The following is a 16,369-nucleotide window of genomic DNA, read 5'->3' on the forward strand; positions in this document are numbered from 1 at the left end:
TTAAACTAATAAATAAAAATGCACATATTTATGTGACATTTATGTTTTGACATATGTATTAATTTATAACCAATCTATTTCTTTAATCATTTATCATTTCCTTATGATTAAGACATTCTTAATCTTTTCTTCTAACTTTTGCTTTTAGAAAAATACAGCATATTATCATTATGTATATCAGCATAACATCAGGATTTCTTATATGTAACCATAACTTAATATCTATGAATTAACCTCAAAAAGATTATTTTTTACAGATAATGTGCATGGTCTTTTATATCTTTCCAGAGACCCGTATGGTGGGCTCACTAATATTGCCCTTAATTATTTTAACCTATGATTGTGTAAAGCAATCCTCTCATTGTCTTCTCATTGCTTCAGTATCCCCACAGGACAGACAAAACCCAGCTTCACAGAAACAGCTGCCACTCTGAATTCCATCCCTGTTTTTCTTATTGTCTGTGCCTCCGCCAAGGCCAGAAAACAAGTATTGTAATCTGAATCTACCAAGTGTACGTTCTTCCTCCTGGTTTGTGCTTTGGCAATTCAGCCTCCTTAGAGCCCTGTTAGAGCAATTATCAGGATGACACACACCTTGTATTCAGAGACAAGCATCTGCAAAGAGGAACACGATGTCCAAGGGCATCCTACAGAGACCTAGAGGTGAATCGAAAGGTCCCTGGATTCCAATTTTTAGAAATCCAAGGAGTGTTTCTTAATCACTCATCAATACGCTCCCTCTGACAAGAGGGCCCCGAGAACCATATGTTCTCAAATTCGGAGTTCAGGCAGCAGTTTGACCAAAGATGATTTGTTTTCCTCATTTTCTTTTTAAAATAGGACAAAAGAGGTTTTTTTTTTTTCCCCTAACATAGTAATGTATCTTCAAAAAGTTCATTGATGACACATATTATCTTTCAATTCCACTTTTCCACATAAGTTTGTTCACAGCAGACATTCTAACTAGAAGTTTCTACATTTAATACTTACTCTTGCTAAATTATTCAGTCTGAAATGCAGCAGTGAGTCAGGCTACTAAATTGTATGACTGATTTAAACTCCCTAATTCATAAATTTTTTTCCTGTTTTTCAAGGTTAAGAAAAAATTTATTATCAGAAAGTCAGAATTTACAGAGAGGAGAGACAAAGAGAAAGTTCCTCCATCCCCTGGTTCACTCTCCAAATGTCTTGTTGATCTGAAGCCAGGAGCCAGGAGCCAGGAGCTTCCTCTAGGTCTCCTACATGGGTGTAGGGTCCCAGGGCTTTTGTCCATTCTCCATTGCTTTACCCAGGCCACAAGCAGGGAGCTGGATGGATGGCAGAGCTGCCTCGACACAAACCAGCTCCCATATGGGATGCTGGCACCTAAGATGGAGGATTAACCAGTCGAGCCATCCAGGCACAGTATTTATTTTTCCCTCTTAACTCAAGAAGCCTAATTATTATTTTTCAAAATACAATACAATGTCATAGTGTTTGCGTTAAACCTACACACATCTTTCCAAACACCTTAAATCATCCCCAGATGACTTATTCTAGCCAATACAATGCAAATGCATGCAAATTGTTGTAGTATTGTTTGGGGATTCATGACAAACAAAACAGTCTATACAAATTCACTACAAATGCAATCCCTCTCTCCCCCAAGTTTTTTGGTCCACAGTTGGATGAACACACAGCTGTGGAACCCACGGATGTGGATGCAGAGTGACTGCATTCAGCATAGAGACAGGGAGAAGGGTAGGTTTCGGGGCACACACTCACCAGGGGCTCTGCCATGATGATGCGAATCTTGCGCTCAGCTTGAGTGGTGAAGTTGACAAATAAGCTCTTGAGGACATATTCTCCTGGTTTGCTGTCTGGATCCACACTGATAGGTAACATGGTTGGTGGCCCTTTCTCCCTGTGTGTGCCAGAAGCAGGTGGAACTGGTGGCTTGATGTAACCGTTGCCAACTGGAGATGCTGAAAAACAGAGTGGATGTTCTTAGTGGCTGAAAATAACATCATGAATATTTAGATGGGTTGCATTCCACCATAAGTACAAGGATATCTATCACATAAAAATGTCATACTTGATATCATAACCTGGTTTTTCCCTTTAGAAATGGCATTAGAATTTAATTTTTGATTACATCATATTTGCATCATACCAGACAGATCAAAATTCCTCTGATCGCCACTACTTAAAGCAAATCACACTGCGAACTTATTGCAAGCCAATAAATTGATCATATTTCAGGTGTGTTGGGTATCATTTTTTTATGTATCAGGCAAAAAGACTAAGAAAATGTATATGAGAAAAAAGTAATTGTTGCCCAAGTTTTATTAGTAACAGGAGCTCTGTGCTCCTATTCATATGTTAAGATTCTGGGGCTTTCAGAGGTCTCCAAGCACTAATTTTCAGAAGCCCGGTGGCTTTTGCTTGGGAAAGGAACTCACATTCTATTTCGATGCCATCTAAAGAATGGGTTTTACTTTTCACTCTCAACACAGTAGGTATTAAAAGAAAGCTGAGGACAAGATAATGATAAAATATAATTTTAAAATAGAGAGAATAGAGTTTTACAGGATTGGAAACAAAGTTCAAGGAAGAGTGTTGAGATAAAAGGAAAGTTGCAGTTTGGAAACCAAGATGAGAGGGATGTCACGGACCAAAAAGGAGCAGAGTTCTACATGAAAGCTGAATATCCTTTAGAAAATTACAGTTGTAGACAGCTCTAAGTCAAGCCCAGCACTGAGAAAAACACACATGCACTTTGTTTCCTTTATTGAATCACAAACATATCCCCAGTTCTGTGGATGATTCTCCAGTTCATTTCCTCTGCCACACATTTCCTTTTCCTCTCCAGTTCATTTCACCTGACCTACAGGGGAAGCACCACTTCCTTTTTTGCAGGGTCCTTTCAGATCTCCAACTACCTCTACAGCCTAACAACCAATATGAGCCCTCAAGGCAGAACAAGAACATGGACTATATATCACTTCTTTCATCCTACCATTTGCATCAGCACATCCTAGTCTAGGTCCATGGAAACTGATGGCTTTGGTTATGAATGCAGCCTCTTGGCTGACTTTATCTCATCTCCTTTACACACAAAATGAATCTGTCTTCTGCCCAACATTCATTGAAACACCTTTTCCCTCTGAACTGTCAAGAGCATTTAGTTTCCATATCAGATCCCAAACACACCAGCCTGGATTCAAGGTCCCCTGGCAGCCTTTTGGACCCTGTGCCCAAACTTTGCTGGTGCTTTACATGACCCACCAGCATTGCAATCTAACTTCAGCCTTCCTGGCTTCCCCTGCTTGCTTCCACCTGTCATTCTTTACTCAGCAAATCCTCCTCTTATTTCTTGGAGTTGGCCCTGAAAGTATAATTGAACTATGTACCCTCCCAGCTGTACCCTTTGGAAAGTTCCATAATAATATTGTGCTCTCTCAACTGTAACACAATAAGTCTCTCTTTAAACACATTACGCTATTTACTATAAATAATCTCTAAGAGACTTACAGAACTGATACAACATGAAGGCCATGCAAATAATTATTATGTTGTTTTAAGAACAATGACAAGAAGACAACACTACAAGTTCAGTGCACTTTTTTTTTTTCTCAAGTATTTCTGATTGGAGGATGGCTGAGTCCATGGACATGGAATCTGTGCAGAGATAAGAAATTACTTTCCCAACTATAAATGGAATCCTGGTTTCTTTCTGGAGGTCTCAGAGTCATTCATAGGGTGTCAGAGGTCAGTGTCTTCCAAAATGGGTGCAGGGCAGGTGTTGTAGTAATGCATGTTAATTCACTGTCTGTGATACCCAGCTACCCATACAGAACATGGATGCTAGCCCCTGGTTTTCTACTTCTGACCATCTCCCTGCTAATGCCTGGGAAAATGGCAGAAGACGAGCTGAGTGCATTGGCTTCAGCCTGGCCCAGCAGGGACCACTGAGGCCATTTGGGAAGTAATCCAGCAGAGAAGCCCTCTCTGCCTCTGTTTGTCCTTCTCTCTCTGTAACTCTTACCTTTCAAGCAAGCAAGTAAACAAATAAATAAATAATGAACAGGGTTCAGCATGTGCAATGAAAGAGTCATTAATTAAATGGCACTGGAAGTAGCTGACTAAAAGGTGCTACTTATCCTCAAGCTACATATTAAAAAAAATCAGGTGATGACAATAAAATCCTGGCCACTCCCCTTGCTCTGCCTATAATTGTCTTGGCGTAGACATCTTACACACCCTCTGGACTCTAAGACAGAGTGCCCTCCTGTTGGAACAAGGTACCTCCCTAACATATTGAGGGCATTACACCAGAGACTGCAATTTGGAAAATTGAAACATGTAAGTACAGCTACATATTCTTAGTTTTTCCACAGGTTGAAATCCATTTCTAGGTGACAGAAATAAAGGGGCTGATGGAACACAGAACTGTAAAAACAGATTCATAAGTCTAGGGCTCTAGGGCCCATAAGCCATAACTGTAGTGAGAGAATTTCCATTAGAATGACCTCTGGCAGTCCTTCCCCAAGACTGTATTTTGAATTCGGTAGCTGAAAATCAGACACCAGAGTATCTGTTAGACACATCTTCCATTTCAGAGGTCAAAGAACTAATTCACTGCTATTGTCAAAAATAAGCACCTGTACTTCAAAGCCAGGTATCTTTGTGACTACAAATGTTTGAGTTAAGAGCCTTAGCAAGCTGGAGTTATGCTAGCCTTGTAGACAGTGACTAAAGGAGACAGTGTCCATCATTCTTTCAAACACCAATCTCCGGGGCAGATGGAGACACAGGATTGGGTACTGGGGCAAGTCTCCTTGAATCCAATCTACTTCAAGTTTCAGTTGCTCCTTATATTCTACCATAATCATTCATAATACATGCTAAATTTTCAAAACTAAACATTGTGACTTATGACATGGCACCTTTCAAGAATACAGATTATTTTGTGACAATGCAGTTAAGGGCCAAAAACAAACAAACAAACAAAAAACAAAACAAAACAACAAACAAAAAACAAAACCAAAAAAACACATGTTCCTTGACCATCAAAAATGAGTGACAAAGTCTACACTAGTCTAAAAATTAGAAAATTACCTTTAAAAAAGATCATTAGGGGCCCAGCGTGGTAGCTTATTGACTAAAGTCTTCACCTTGCATGTGCCAGGATCCCATATGGGTGCTGGTTTGTATCCCATTTGTCCCACTTCCCATCCAGCTCTCTGCTTGTGGATTGGGAAGGCAGTAGAGGATGACCCAAAGCCTTGGGACCCTGCACCCACATGGGAGACCTGGAAGAAGCCCCTGGCTCCTGGCTTTGGATTGGCTCATCTCTGGCTGTTGCAGGTCCCTGGAGAGAGAACCAGCAGAAAGAGGATCTTTCTGTTTCTCCTTCTCTTTCCAATAAAAATAAATCTTTGTTAAAAAAAAATCCTTAGCTCCCACTGAAATAATGCTTGCTTTCACTCTATAACTTACCCAGTATATGTGGTTTCTAAGGTCACAACAGAGTTGGTCCATATGTCCTACATCTATCCAGATTCAATCAACCAACTGGATGGAAAATATTCCAAGAAAAAGGCCTCTACTGAACACATAAATTTTTTTCTTCCCTACACAGTGTGACAACAATTTCCATGTTATTTAAACTGCAGTGAGTATGAATAAGTTGGGGCTATTTAAAGTACACAGGGTGATTGTATAAGTTCTATAAAATTACTACAGCATTTTATATAAGGAATTTCGTCATCAAAGAATTTGGGTAGATTTATCCATATTCCATATGAATATTGACAGACACTGATAATCCAGAAGTAGAAAGTTCTAAATAAGAAGTATAACTCCTACGGGTAGAAATACTAGAAGCAATAGAAGAGACAAAGAATGGAATAACTTAAAGACGCAGTTGCCTGAACCTGCTGGTCCCCCAGGATGAAGGCACCGATGACTCCATCTAGCCTGTGCTCTTCATTCATTTTCATGAGGATGGTCCTAAGTCCCACAAAAAGGTAAAAATAAGTGGGTAAAAGGTTGATAACAAATTGCCAAAAGGTTTCCATTTCAAAAAGATGTAAACTTTTTTTTAGTGTTTTAATACAGATCAATCCCTGCCCCCTAAAGATTCAACTCCCAAGACGTAAATCCATGCTAGGCACTGTGGTGCAGTGACTTAAGCTGCTGCCATGTGACAGTAGCAAACTGTATCAGAGTGTGAGTTCTAGTCCTGGTTACTCTGCTTCCATTCCAACTTCTAGCCAATCCACGGGAGAAGGCAGCAGAATATGACCCCGTCACTTGGGTCCTTGCCCATCTACATAGAGATCAGGATAGAGTTCGTGGCTCCTGGTTTCTTTCTAGCTCAGGTTAAAAGGCTGTTGTGGCCATTTGTGGAAGCAAACCACCAGATGGAAAATCCCCCCACCCTCTTTCTCCATCACTCTGCCTTTTGAGTAAGAGAAACTTAAAAACATTTTTAAGAATTAAATCTAGTTCTACATGGGTTTTCCTTTAAAATGAAATTTACTTTTGATTGCAGTAGCAAAATAGAATATGGGCTCTAGGACAGCCACACTTAGGCCCTGTTTTCAGCTTTGCTAAGACTAGAAGTGATGGGATTTTCTATTTTCCCCCCTGAGGTGCTTCCCTTGCTCCTTATTCCTGACAAGCACGTTTACCCTTCAAGGGACACATCAGAATCTCCTTGTCACCTGGCTGGGGCTAGGTGGGACCCTCTTCTTCCACAGGGCCTGCACTTGCAATGCCACCCAACTGCTCTGAGCTAGGGTCAGCTTTCTCTTTGTTCTAGGGCTGAAAGTAGAAAATGGAATCACTTGCCATAAAAGGGTCCTGACAGGTTGTCCAGCTCATCTTCCCCACCCAAATACAGGGTCCTCTAAAAAGCTTGTGAAAGATAAATAATATGAAAAAAATATGCTCAGATTTAAAATTTTTCATTGCCCCAAAGTAAACTTATCTGTTACTTCTGTTTATCCACAAACTTTTTCAAGTATTTTTATGAGTGCTGAAGGAACAATTTTTCTTTGTATTGAAAACTTCCTTTGAATCTCTTGCCTATGGATAGGGACTGTGGGGCACTGAAATTAAACCACAAATGCCCACATCTCCTATCAGAGTTCCTGGGACTGAGTTCTGCCTCAGCTTCAGATTCAGCTACTTGCTAGTATGCATCCTGGAAGAAGGCAGCAAATGATGGCCCCAGCGCTTGAGTTCCTATCCACATGGGAGACCCAGATGGTGTTTGGAGCTTTTAGCTTCAGCTGAGCTCATTCCTGACTGTGGGGCATTTGGGGGAGTGAACCAGTAGTGGAAGAAAGAGCTGTTTCTGTCTCTCTCCCTCTTTTTATTATTCTTTCAAATGAAGAAACCTATTTTAAAAAGATAAATTTCTTGCATAGGATGAATTATTTTAAATAAACAGTTCTACTTTATTTTGGATTGTCACAAAACACATCTGGAATATACCTCTTACAGTCATTTCTTTGTGTGTGTGTGTGTGTGTGTGTCTATTTTCATTTATATATTTAGCGGCTTAAAGTATTCAAGTGTGATTTCTACTGAACTACGCAAAATTTAGGATAGTTTGAACAGGCTTATGACTCAAATAAGCCATATGTTAACAATTGAGGAGCAGAACAGTTTTAGGAGGGGTGTGCAGAGAAATCTTCAGTACCTTAGTGAGGAGTAACTAATCTTTGTGTTCTACCTAGCTAGGTATATAGGAGTGCAAGCTGTTTCCCGTCTGTTTTAAGCTTTCCTTATTGGTCTCTGTCTATCTGATCTAATTTTGGGGGGCTCTGGCATGACCCTGATGGTCATTGAAAGAGAGGCTGGGGAGCCAAAATTGGAACTGTTAGGACCAGAGAAAGCTCCTCTCCCAGGTCTCAAAGGAAGTTTACTGTTCTTCTGTTTCTGAGGACCACTCAGGGCTCCCAGCTGTTATTCCGATGACATTAGACCCTATGAGGAAGGATCTGGGCTTCTTCCATCCCATGTCGGAGATCTGATAGGAAATGGATGACCTCAGAGTTCTCGGCCTGCAGGGCACTCCAATTCCCTGTGGTCTCCTTGGCAGTTGGGATACAGTCCTTGGTGCCCATACTGATAGTCCTTGGTGGGGATCTGGGAATCTCCAGGGTTGGGATACAAGCCTCCTCCTGTCCTCCTGCTCCACGCTGGTGTCCCACCCTGCTCTGTGCACATGACCTTCTGTTAAGGGGCTGTCAGAATCACTCTTGGAACCCACTGTATGCCTTTATACTTTTTGCTAATGTTTAATGCAGATTCGAGTCTGCTGTCTGTAAGTTACCTGTTACAATCTTGATAGGTTATACTTAACATCTTCCTCACACACTCTGAGAAGTTGGAAGATTTCTCTGCTCTCCTGACCTATTATGGTTACATAGGGTCTTAAAAGCATATCAGGCTTTTCAGTTCTTTGATATAGAGTCATTTCTAAAAAAATGGCTTGGGAACAGCCATGTGAAGCACTTTCTAGCTTCAGCTTTATTTTCTTCTTTGTTCATCCCATCATCCTAGCCTCATGTAATAGTTCATTTAGTCTGGAGATTTATCCAACCAGCGCTTCTGGGGTGGGGCCTGATTGGGTGGACAGGAAGGGCGTTATTTCACATACTCATTAGGGTTTGCATTAACGAATTATTTTGAAATTTGTTTCCTCTTCACACTTCCCCATTGACGTTTTCTTAGACTAGCATGTTTCGAATTTTCTCTGCTGTCTTCTTGTTTGTTGGTTTTCTTCATTGTATTTTGTTCCAATCTATGTTCCTTTTCGATGTTTCTGGGTGGTTTTAGTGACATTTTATGCTTTTATTATTTACACCAAACATTCTGTTTTAGCTCTCTTGGGCAATCATTTCATCTTTAATAGTTTCTGACCAGAGATGATCACTTTTCAAACGTGATTCTGCCCCCGACTCCTGGCCCTAATTTCACTGATACTTCAATTTGCAGGTCAGCTGCTTTCTACTCTCTTAGAATATCAGTACAGTTTCCATAAGTTGCAACATTTTCAGGAATGACTATTTTCTAACTAAGACATCATCAGTACAAGCATCCTTCTGCAATTTGTAGTTCAGTGAGACTTGTATTATACCATATGAAAGGAAACATTAACCGGAGTTTCTTTACACAACAGTCTGCGAGGCTAATAGTTACAATCAATGTTACAGGGAAACTGACTTCTTCTAGTCAGATTTTTAGAGAAAGAACAGCTTCTCAGAAGGTATCGTTCATTGCTCATTCATTCATTCATTTCCAGTAATATCCATCAAATGAATCTGTAACCATCAAGCGCTGTTTTAGGTAATGGGAAGACAACATTGCATTGCTTTAAGGAAACTTATATTGTGCTAAGATGGGGCACCATCAACTGTTCCATGTACACACAGACACACAGACACACAGACACACACACATCAGACTGCAACTAAGACTAACAGAAGAGAGTAAGAACAGGCAGCTAGAGGTACCTGCTCCTCCCCACTTGCCCAAAGTCTTCAGATGCTACAGTTTGGAGCTGCTTCAAAGAGGAATGAAGGCTGCATAGATTCTTCATTTTACCCAGGAAAATTCAGACGCTCCTGGCAGGCAGAGTCCACTTTTTGATCCAGCCCCTTGGCCTATGTGCAGTTCATGTGGAGGTGGGAATTTTAATCAAAATGCTCAGTAGGCACAAAGCTTCCCCAATTCCCTCTACACCACTCTCCTGGGAAAAGTGATGTTCTGCCTGATTTTTACTGGCTTGCAAAGACAGATATGCACAGGACCAGTTCTCCAGTTCTCCAAAAAATACTGAATGCTTTTTCTGTTGTTCTCATTATTAAAACCTGACCACATGCACTGGGAATTAAAAACCATAATAACTCTGTTCAAAGCCCTTGAGATTCCAAGTGGTAACCAACGGTCTAGAGTAGGTAGTCTTTCTAGAAATAGTAGGCTAATTCTACAACTTTACTTTCTAGAGATTAGTGTAACTGTACAACAAAAAAGGAAATTCCAAGTTTTAGTAGCCGGTGTATTTCACGCATTCCGAGGGTTGGGATCTTTCTTTAGGACTACATTTTTGCTCCAAAATTCCTCCTCCACAGGACTTGTTTCATTTATGGTTATTACAGAAACATTTTATGAAACATAAATGGAAGATGACACAGCTACTGTGAGAACATGTCAAACTGTGTACAAAACGATAATAAATTGTCTATTAATGCATTTGTAAGGGTGCTCGAGAAATCATATGTTAAAAGGTACTGCAAACACTCAAGCCAAGCAATTACCCAGGAAATAAGGCAAAGGAAATTAGAATTAAAAAAATCCTCCAGGGTAGGTCTCAGGACGGGGCGTCTCATGCCTGGATCCCGGACAGCCGCCATGTGCTGAGCTGTCCCCGGGCCTGCTGGTTCCGGGGGCCGCTTCCTTCGGGGTGAGTAGACCGAGGGGGAGGCCTCCGGGACTGGGCAGGCCCGGCACCCACCCGCCGCCCTCATGGGGCGGTGAATGGGATTTGGGAGGGGCGCGACCTTGGGCCTGGGTTATTTAAACCTCCAGCGGCTTCCTGGCAGCTGGTGGGTCTCAGGACGGGGCGTCTCATGCCTGGATCCCGGACAGCCGCCATGTGCTGAGCTGTCCCCGGGCGGCCAGTGCGCCATTTGGTGCCAGGCTCTGCCTGCTGGCCGCCCGGCAGTAACTCTTCCTTAGCAAAACTTTAAATCACTAATAATTCTTAGTACCAAATACCAGTCCATGCAGAAGCTAGGGCTTGGGGCCTGTCCTGCAAAAGTAGCTCCAACAGTTGGCCAATGTGTCAACTGGTAATGGAACAGAGTAGATTAGGCACGACTGAACAAACCTTAGCCCACAAGTAAAACTAGAAACCAGGAGGGAGCAGAGGTCTTGCCGAGCTAGGCTCTTGTACCTGCTGGTCTGTGGGAGCCAGGGACGGTAAGCCACAGTGTCTAAGGCAGAGGTCGGGACAGGTGAGGAGCTGTGCCAAGCTGAGTCAGAGCATCCATTGGCAGGCAAGTGATCTATGGCTGGGAACAGACCCGGTTGGGGAGCAAAGGGGACAACCCTAGCTGGGCTGAGGTTCCCACCAAGAGGCACATGGCCTGGAAGGGGAGCTGCGTTCTGATCTGGAAACAGTTGTAGTCTCCCTTGGCACAAGTGTGGACTGGGATTGGATGCACCAAACCGGGCCGGACCCCGACTCCCCCTGGTGTTCTGGAGGACCAGGGCAGATGTGGGATGGACCAGGCAGGGTCTCAAACCCCTACTGAGCCATGTGTGAGCCATATGTGGGTATAGACAAACCATGGCTGGGCTGGAACATCCAACAGCAAGAACCAGATTGGGTGGAAGGCCAGTCAGGAAAAGCCACAGTTCCTGTTATTACAGGAGGTGGACTGAGTAGGGTTGGCTCATGGACCCACTGGTAAGCGTGAAACCTGGCATTGGGAGAGGTTCTGATGGAGGAGCCTGGGCAACTCCTCTGGCAGGACACAGACCTGGCAGGTAAACGCAAGAAACATGATAGGAAACAGCCCAGAAAAGGCCATGGAAAGCTACCCACTGGCATACAATTGGCTGACGTGGGGGCAAGACCAGGCTGAATCTGTCCACATCATCCACTGGCAAATCCAGGCACCAGTGTGGGTCGACCTAGGGTTGGTCGCAACAAAGACTAGTGCACATTATGGAATGCCGAGGTGAGGTTGCCTGTACCAGAGGGGACCGCAGCGCCCTACCAGCCTGAGAACAAGAAAGGAAGTGGGCAGAGCCGGCAGGGGAATAAGGGAGGGTTCCTTTGCTGGACAGCTACTTCCGCAGGAGAGCATGGGCTGGGATGCGGGCAGACCAGACTAGGCAGAGCTACCACACCTGTGCGCCTCATGTGGACCAGATCAGGGAAAAGCCGGGCTGGGCGGATTATTCCTACTGGTGCAAGCAAAATTAAAGTGGGCAAGGGTTGTTTGGGCTTAGACGCAACATCAACCGGAATCTGGGAGTGGGAGAGGCCTGGGAGGGAAATAGTGGGCTCATCCCTCTTGGGTTACCACTTTCACAGGACATAAAACTAAGATAACCAAGATAGCGGCTGGGGTGGAATGGGGTGTGGGACAGACTGGATTACTGCTACACTTACTGGCAAACCAGGGTAGGGAGTGGGCCTGGTGGGGGTTATTGTGGGTCGCTCCAACCTAGGCTGCAGCTCCCGCTGGTTTATGTGAGGGCCAAGTATGTGCGGGGCAGAACCAGGCTGGACTGCAACACCCATTGGTTCCAGTGGAAGTCGGGAGTGAAAACAGAACCAACCCAGCAACTGCAACCACCAGCTGATTGGAGCGATGGACGGTGCCAGGCCCTGTACTTGTTAGCACATACAAGAAGTTTCTTTGGAGATCTTCCTAATCTAAATGCTGGACTCAGAACCCTAACGAAGAAAACAGAGAAGACAGAACAGGTCAACCAACCATCTCAGCTATGATGGACTATGTCAATCAGTTGATTTTTCAAAGATCTCATAGTGCTTGGAGTGGCAAGATTGACAGCGATTCATGACTGTGGCAATATCAAAACCACTTGAGCAAGAACCTCAGCGCATGCCCTACATCTGGGACCTGGGGAGGGTGGGAAATTGGGTGGGCCTTCTCCCTTAAATAACCCCCTTTAAACATGAAGGTAACAATATGGAAAACATACTAGTATTATCCACTTTCATGTAGCCCTTGAACCTTCTTACCCTAATTAACTTTGTAAAAAATGTCAAAATAAAATCTTATAAACATTAAAAAAAAAAAAAAAATCCTCCAAACATGTCAGACAGCAATCTTTTCCTCTGAAGACCATTATTAAAAAGTGGGAAATGTTGGGATAAGAAGAAGCAATTAGTTTGAGCAACTGAAGAAGATTCAAGTAGTTAGCTCAAGATCTGAGTCCATGTGTTTGATTTGTTGATATCTTACATGCTTTCCCTTACCTCCCAATCTTGTGAAAACGTATTGAAATAGCACTTATCATGAAGTCTATTTGCTCAACAGACTTTTTAGTCTATAACACATTGCTGCTGCTGATGACGTCATGACACTGTGCCATAGAGCCCTGGAGCTTATCCATCTTGCTCAACCAAACCTTTCTGTCCACTTATAACCCACTGCCCTTCTGTCCCAAGCAGCTACCATTCTATTCTTGGACTCTATGAATATTTCTCTTAGACAGCTTATACAGGTGAGATCATGCAACATTTGTCCTTTTGTGACAGGTTTACTCAAGTAAGCAACATATCTTCAAGGTCTATCCATAGCTATATTGCAACAACTGCCTTCTTCCTAAAGGCTGCTTAACATTCTGTTGCATGTATATTCCCGATGTTCTTTACACAATCAATATATGTTGATATAGTGCTATCACAGTAGATTCTTAACTGTGTTTAAAAAAATAATATGAGCACTGTGGCACCGCTGCCTGGGATCCTGCATCCTGATATTCAAGTGCTTGGACTGAGTCTCCGCTGTTCGATCCTTCTGATCCAGCTCCCTACCAGTGCTCCTAGGATGTAGTAGCTGATAACTCATGTACTTGCATTCCTGCCATGCATATCAGAGAGCCAGGTGGAATTCCCGGCTGTCTGCTTTGGGTTTTAGGGAGTGAACCAGTGGATGGAAGAACTTTGTGCTTCTCTCTGTATCTCTCTCTTCCTGCCTTTCAAATAAAGAAGTCCCTTTTTTAAAAAAGAAAATCTCATTTAACAAAAGAAAAGCAAATCAGCTACTTATTTAAGATCTTATTAGCCTACATAGAAGTTTTATTTCGGCATAAGCTAGTTCTGGGTCTTCAGGGGATGGCAAAATAAAAAGTAAATGTGATTTGGAGAATGAGGCTTTCCAGGAATAGAGTTCTTCCAGGAAAGATCAATATATCCTTGGCCTAGGGAGAACCCTTACATCCAGCTGCCTGACCAGTCCACTGAAAGTTCTAGCCATTCCAAGGGCTCTGGAAAAGCCTTGTAGTACAAAAAATCAAGCATTGAGATCTAGAGCAAAAATATGAAATCTGATTAATGATATATCTCAGAAATATTTAGACAGCATCCTTCCCTGGGCGACAGAGCTTTCATCTGTCTGTTTTCTTAAGAAAGAGTCAGGGTATTTCAAGGCCTCATTCTCTATTTACTTCCATCCAAGTCCATCTCAAAACCACTTTGTTTTCCCAAAGACTAAATATCTTGGAAACAGCCAAGCAGTCTGATGATGAGAAAGTGAGCACGGAGTTGCTGTCCTGTTATCTTTTTTCTCTTCCTCTGCCTTCGCAAGCTTTATCATCGAGAATTACAGTAACACTTCAGTGGCTTCCTTTATAAGTGTCTGTCATCCCCTAAGATGCAATTACATGGACTTTTCACTGATTTTCAAAGTCGGCACCGTCACCAAGAATATCTGCCAAGATTGGGAGCAAAGGAAGATGAGGTTACACTGACATTTCAAGGTCCTTTCTCATCAAAAGGAGATTGAATAACCTGCCAGAAGCAGGACAATCCTGAATTTCAACTTCCTCTTTCTCACCAAGAGAACTGACAAAGTGGCCTCATTCATGTGCTCCTTGCTGGTCCTTCCCCCTTCCTTCCATCATTTACTTCTTTATATTTCCTATGAGCTCAAAATTGGACTAATTTGGACTCTACAGATTTAAAATTTGTGATCAATTGGACAAGACTTCAAATTTTTTGATGTTTACTTTAAGATCTGTTGACTTACAATGGGACTCCTTGATGCTCAGAATCTTTAGTGGGTCAGACTCACCTGGAGGGCTGGCTCCTGCATCTAGGTAAGGGGCTCAGGTGGGGCTGGGAAGTGTGCATTCCTCATCAGTGCCCAGGCAATGCCAGAGCTCCTGGCACAGAGTTTACCCTGATACCATTGGTGTCAATAAATACGAAAGCAAAGGAGAACAACTAATCCAGTTGACAATATTGTTTTCAACTTCAATTGTCTACCAAAACAACAGATAGCTTTGTAGCTCCCACAACAAAGCTTATACTTTACAGGCAAAATACAGTGGGAAAAACAGTGGATTTGGAGTCAAAGGTCAGAGAGCCAGTGTGGCCTGCATGACCTTGAGGAAGGAACTTGAACTAACCGGGCTCTTGAATCATCACTTGTTAGTCTTTTTGGATTTATTTATTTTATTTGAAAATCTGAGTGACAGTGGAGAGAGGGAGATAGAGACAGAGAGAGATATTTCATCTTTATGCCTGAAAATGCCTATAAAAGCCTGGGCTAGGCCAGGTTGATGCCTCTCTTCTGAGCTGTTGAGTAAGCCTGCACTGGGGTGTGGGTGGTATGCAAGGACAGGTGGGATTCATCCCATACAGAAAGAAGAAGCAACCTTACCACCTCTTCCTACCGCTTTCCCTCCACACATCTCTACCTTACCATGCATGTTCAAACTCCAATGTCACCAAGGAACCATACCGTCCTTAAAACAATAAAAGCATCTTGTCCTTGTCCCAGGAACAGAACAAAATAGTATTTAGTACAGTATCTGCAACAAATGGTTAAATAATCATGCTTACATAAAATTGTACCCGAACCTTATTAATTCCACAATTTAGTATTTGTGCAGGTGAAGTACTTACGAAAAACTGAAGCTCTGAATTCCTATAAAAATGTAGGCTTTTAATTACTCTTATTATAATAAGTTCTTAAATGAGAAGCTAATGAATGTGCACTTCATTTAGAAGGTAACTAGAAGTCTGCGGAGTTTTATCAAAAATGTTAATCTGATGTGCTGTTTAAGATGGGAATTAACTAATTTATTTATTTATTGCAGGAACCACACAAAGTAAACAATAACTGCATTGAAAGGCTTAATGAGGGGCCTGGCACCATAGCGTAGTGGTTAAAGTCCTTGCCTTGCATGCCCAGGATCCCATATGGGCGCCAGTTCTAATCCTGGCGGCCCCACTTCACCTCCAGCTCCCTGTTTATGGTCTGGGAAAGCAGTCAAGGACGGCCCAAAGCCCTGGAACCCCTGCACCCACATGTGAGACCTGGAAGAGCTCCTGGCTCCTGGCTTTGGATTGGCTCAGCTCCAGCCACTGTGACCGCTTGGGGAGTGAATCATCGGACGAAAGATCTTCCTCTCTGTCTCTCCTCCTCTCTGTACATCTGCCTTTTCAATTAAAAAAAGAAAAGCTTAATGAGAGCATGGACCAGGATAGTGTCTTTCAGAACACATAGGAAGAGCCTGTGTCTTAAGGAAATGATCAGAAATCCTATCATTTCACCCTGTCCAATAAAGAAAATGCTGCAAGACGAGTTTCACAGTGACATGT

At 42.7% G+C, this 16,369-nt stretch overlaps 1 protein-coding gene across 4 annotated transcripts in view; it reads right to left on the reverse strand.

Moving 5' to 3' along the window:
* The window catches only part of FRY (FRY microtubule binding protein), a 432,396-nt gene that overhangs the window by 197,630 nt on the left and 218,397 nt on the right, over positions 1-16,369 (reverse strand). For all 4 annotated transcript variants that reach the window (XM_040979819.1, XM_040979817.1, XM_040979818.1 and 1 more), the window contains one exon: positions 1,765-1,964. In XM_040979819.1, coding sequence (XP_040835753.1) covers positions 1,765-1,884 — 120 coding nt within the window. In that variant the 5' untranslated portion in view covers positions 1,885-1,964. The remainder of the gene's footprint in view (positions 1-1,764; positions 1,965-16,369) is intronic.

The sequence above is a fragment of the Ochotona curzoniae genome, unplaced genomic scaffold, assembly GCF_017591425.1.
Source record: "Ochotona curzoniae isolate NIBS_2020 unplaced genomic scaffold, NIBS_Ocur_1.0 contig_3332, whole genome shotgun sequence".
Classification (NCBI taxonomy): Eukaryota; Metazoa; Chordata; class Mammalia; order Lagomorpha; family Ochotonidae; genus Ochotona; species Ochotona curzoniae.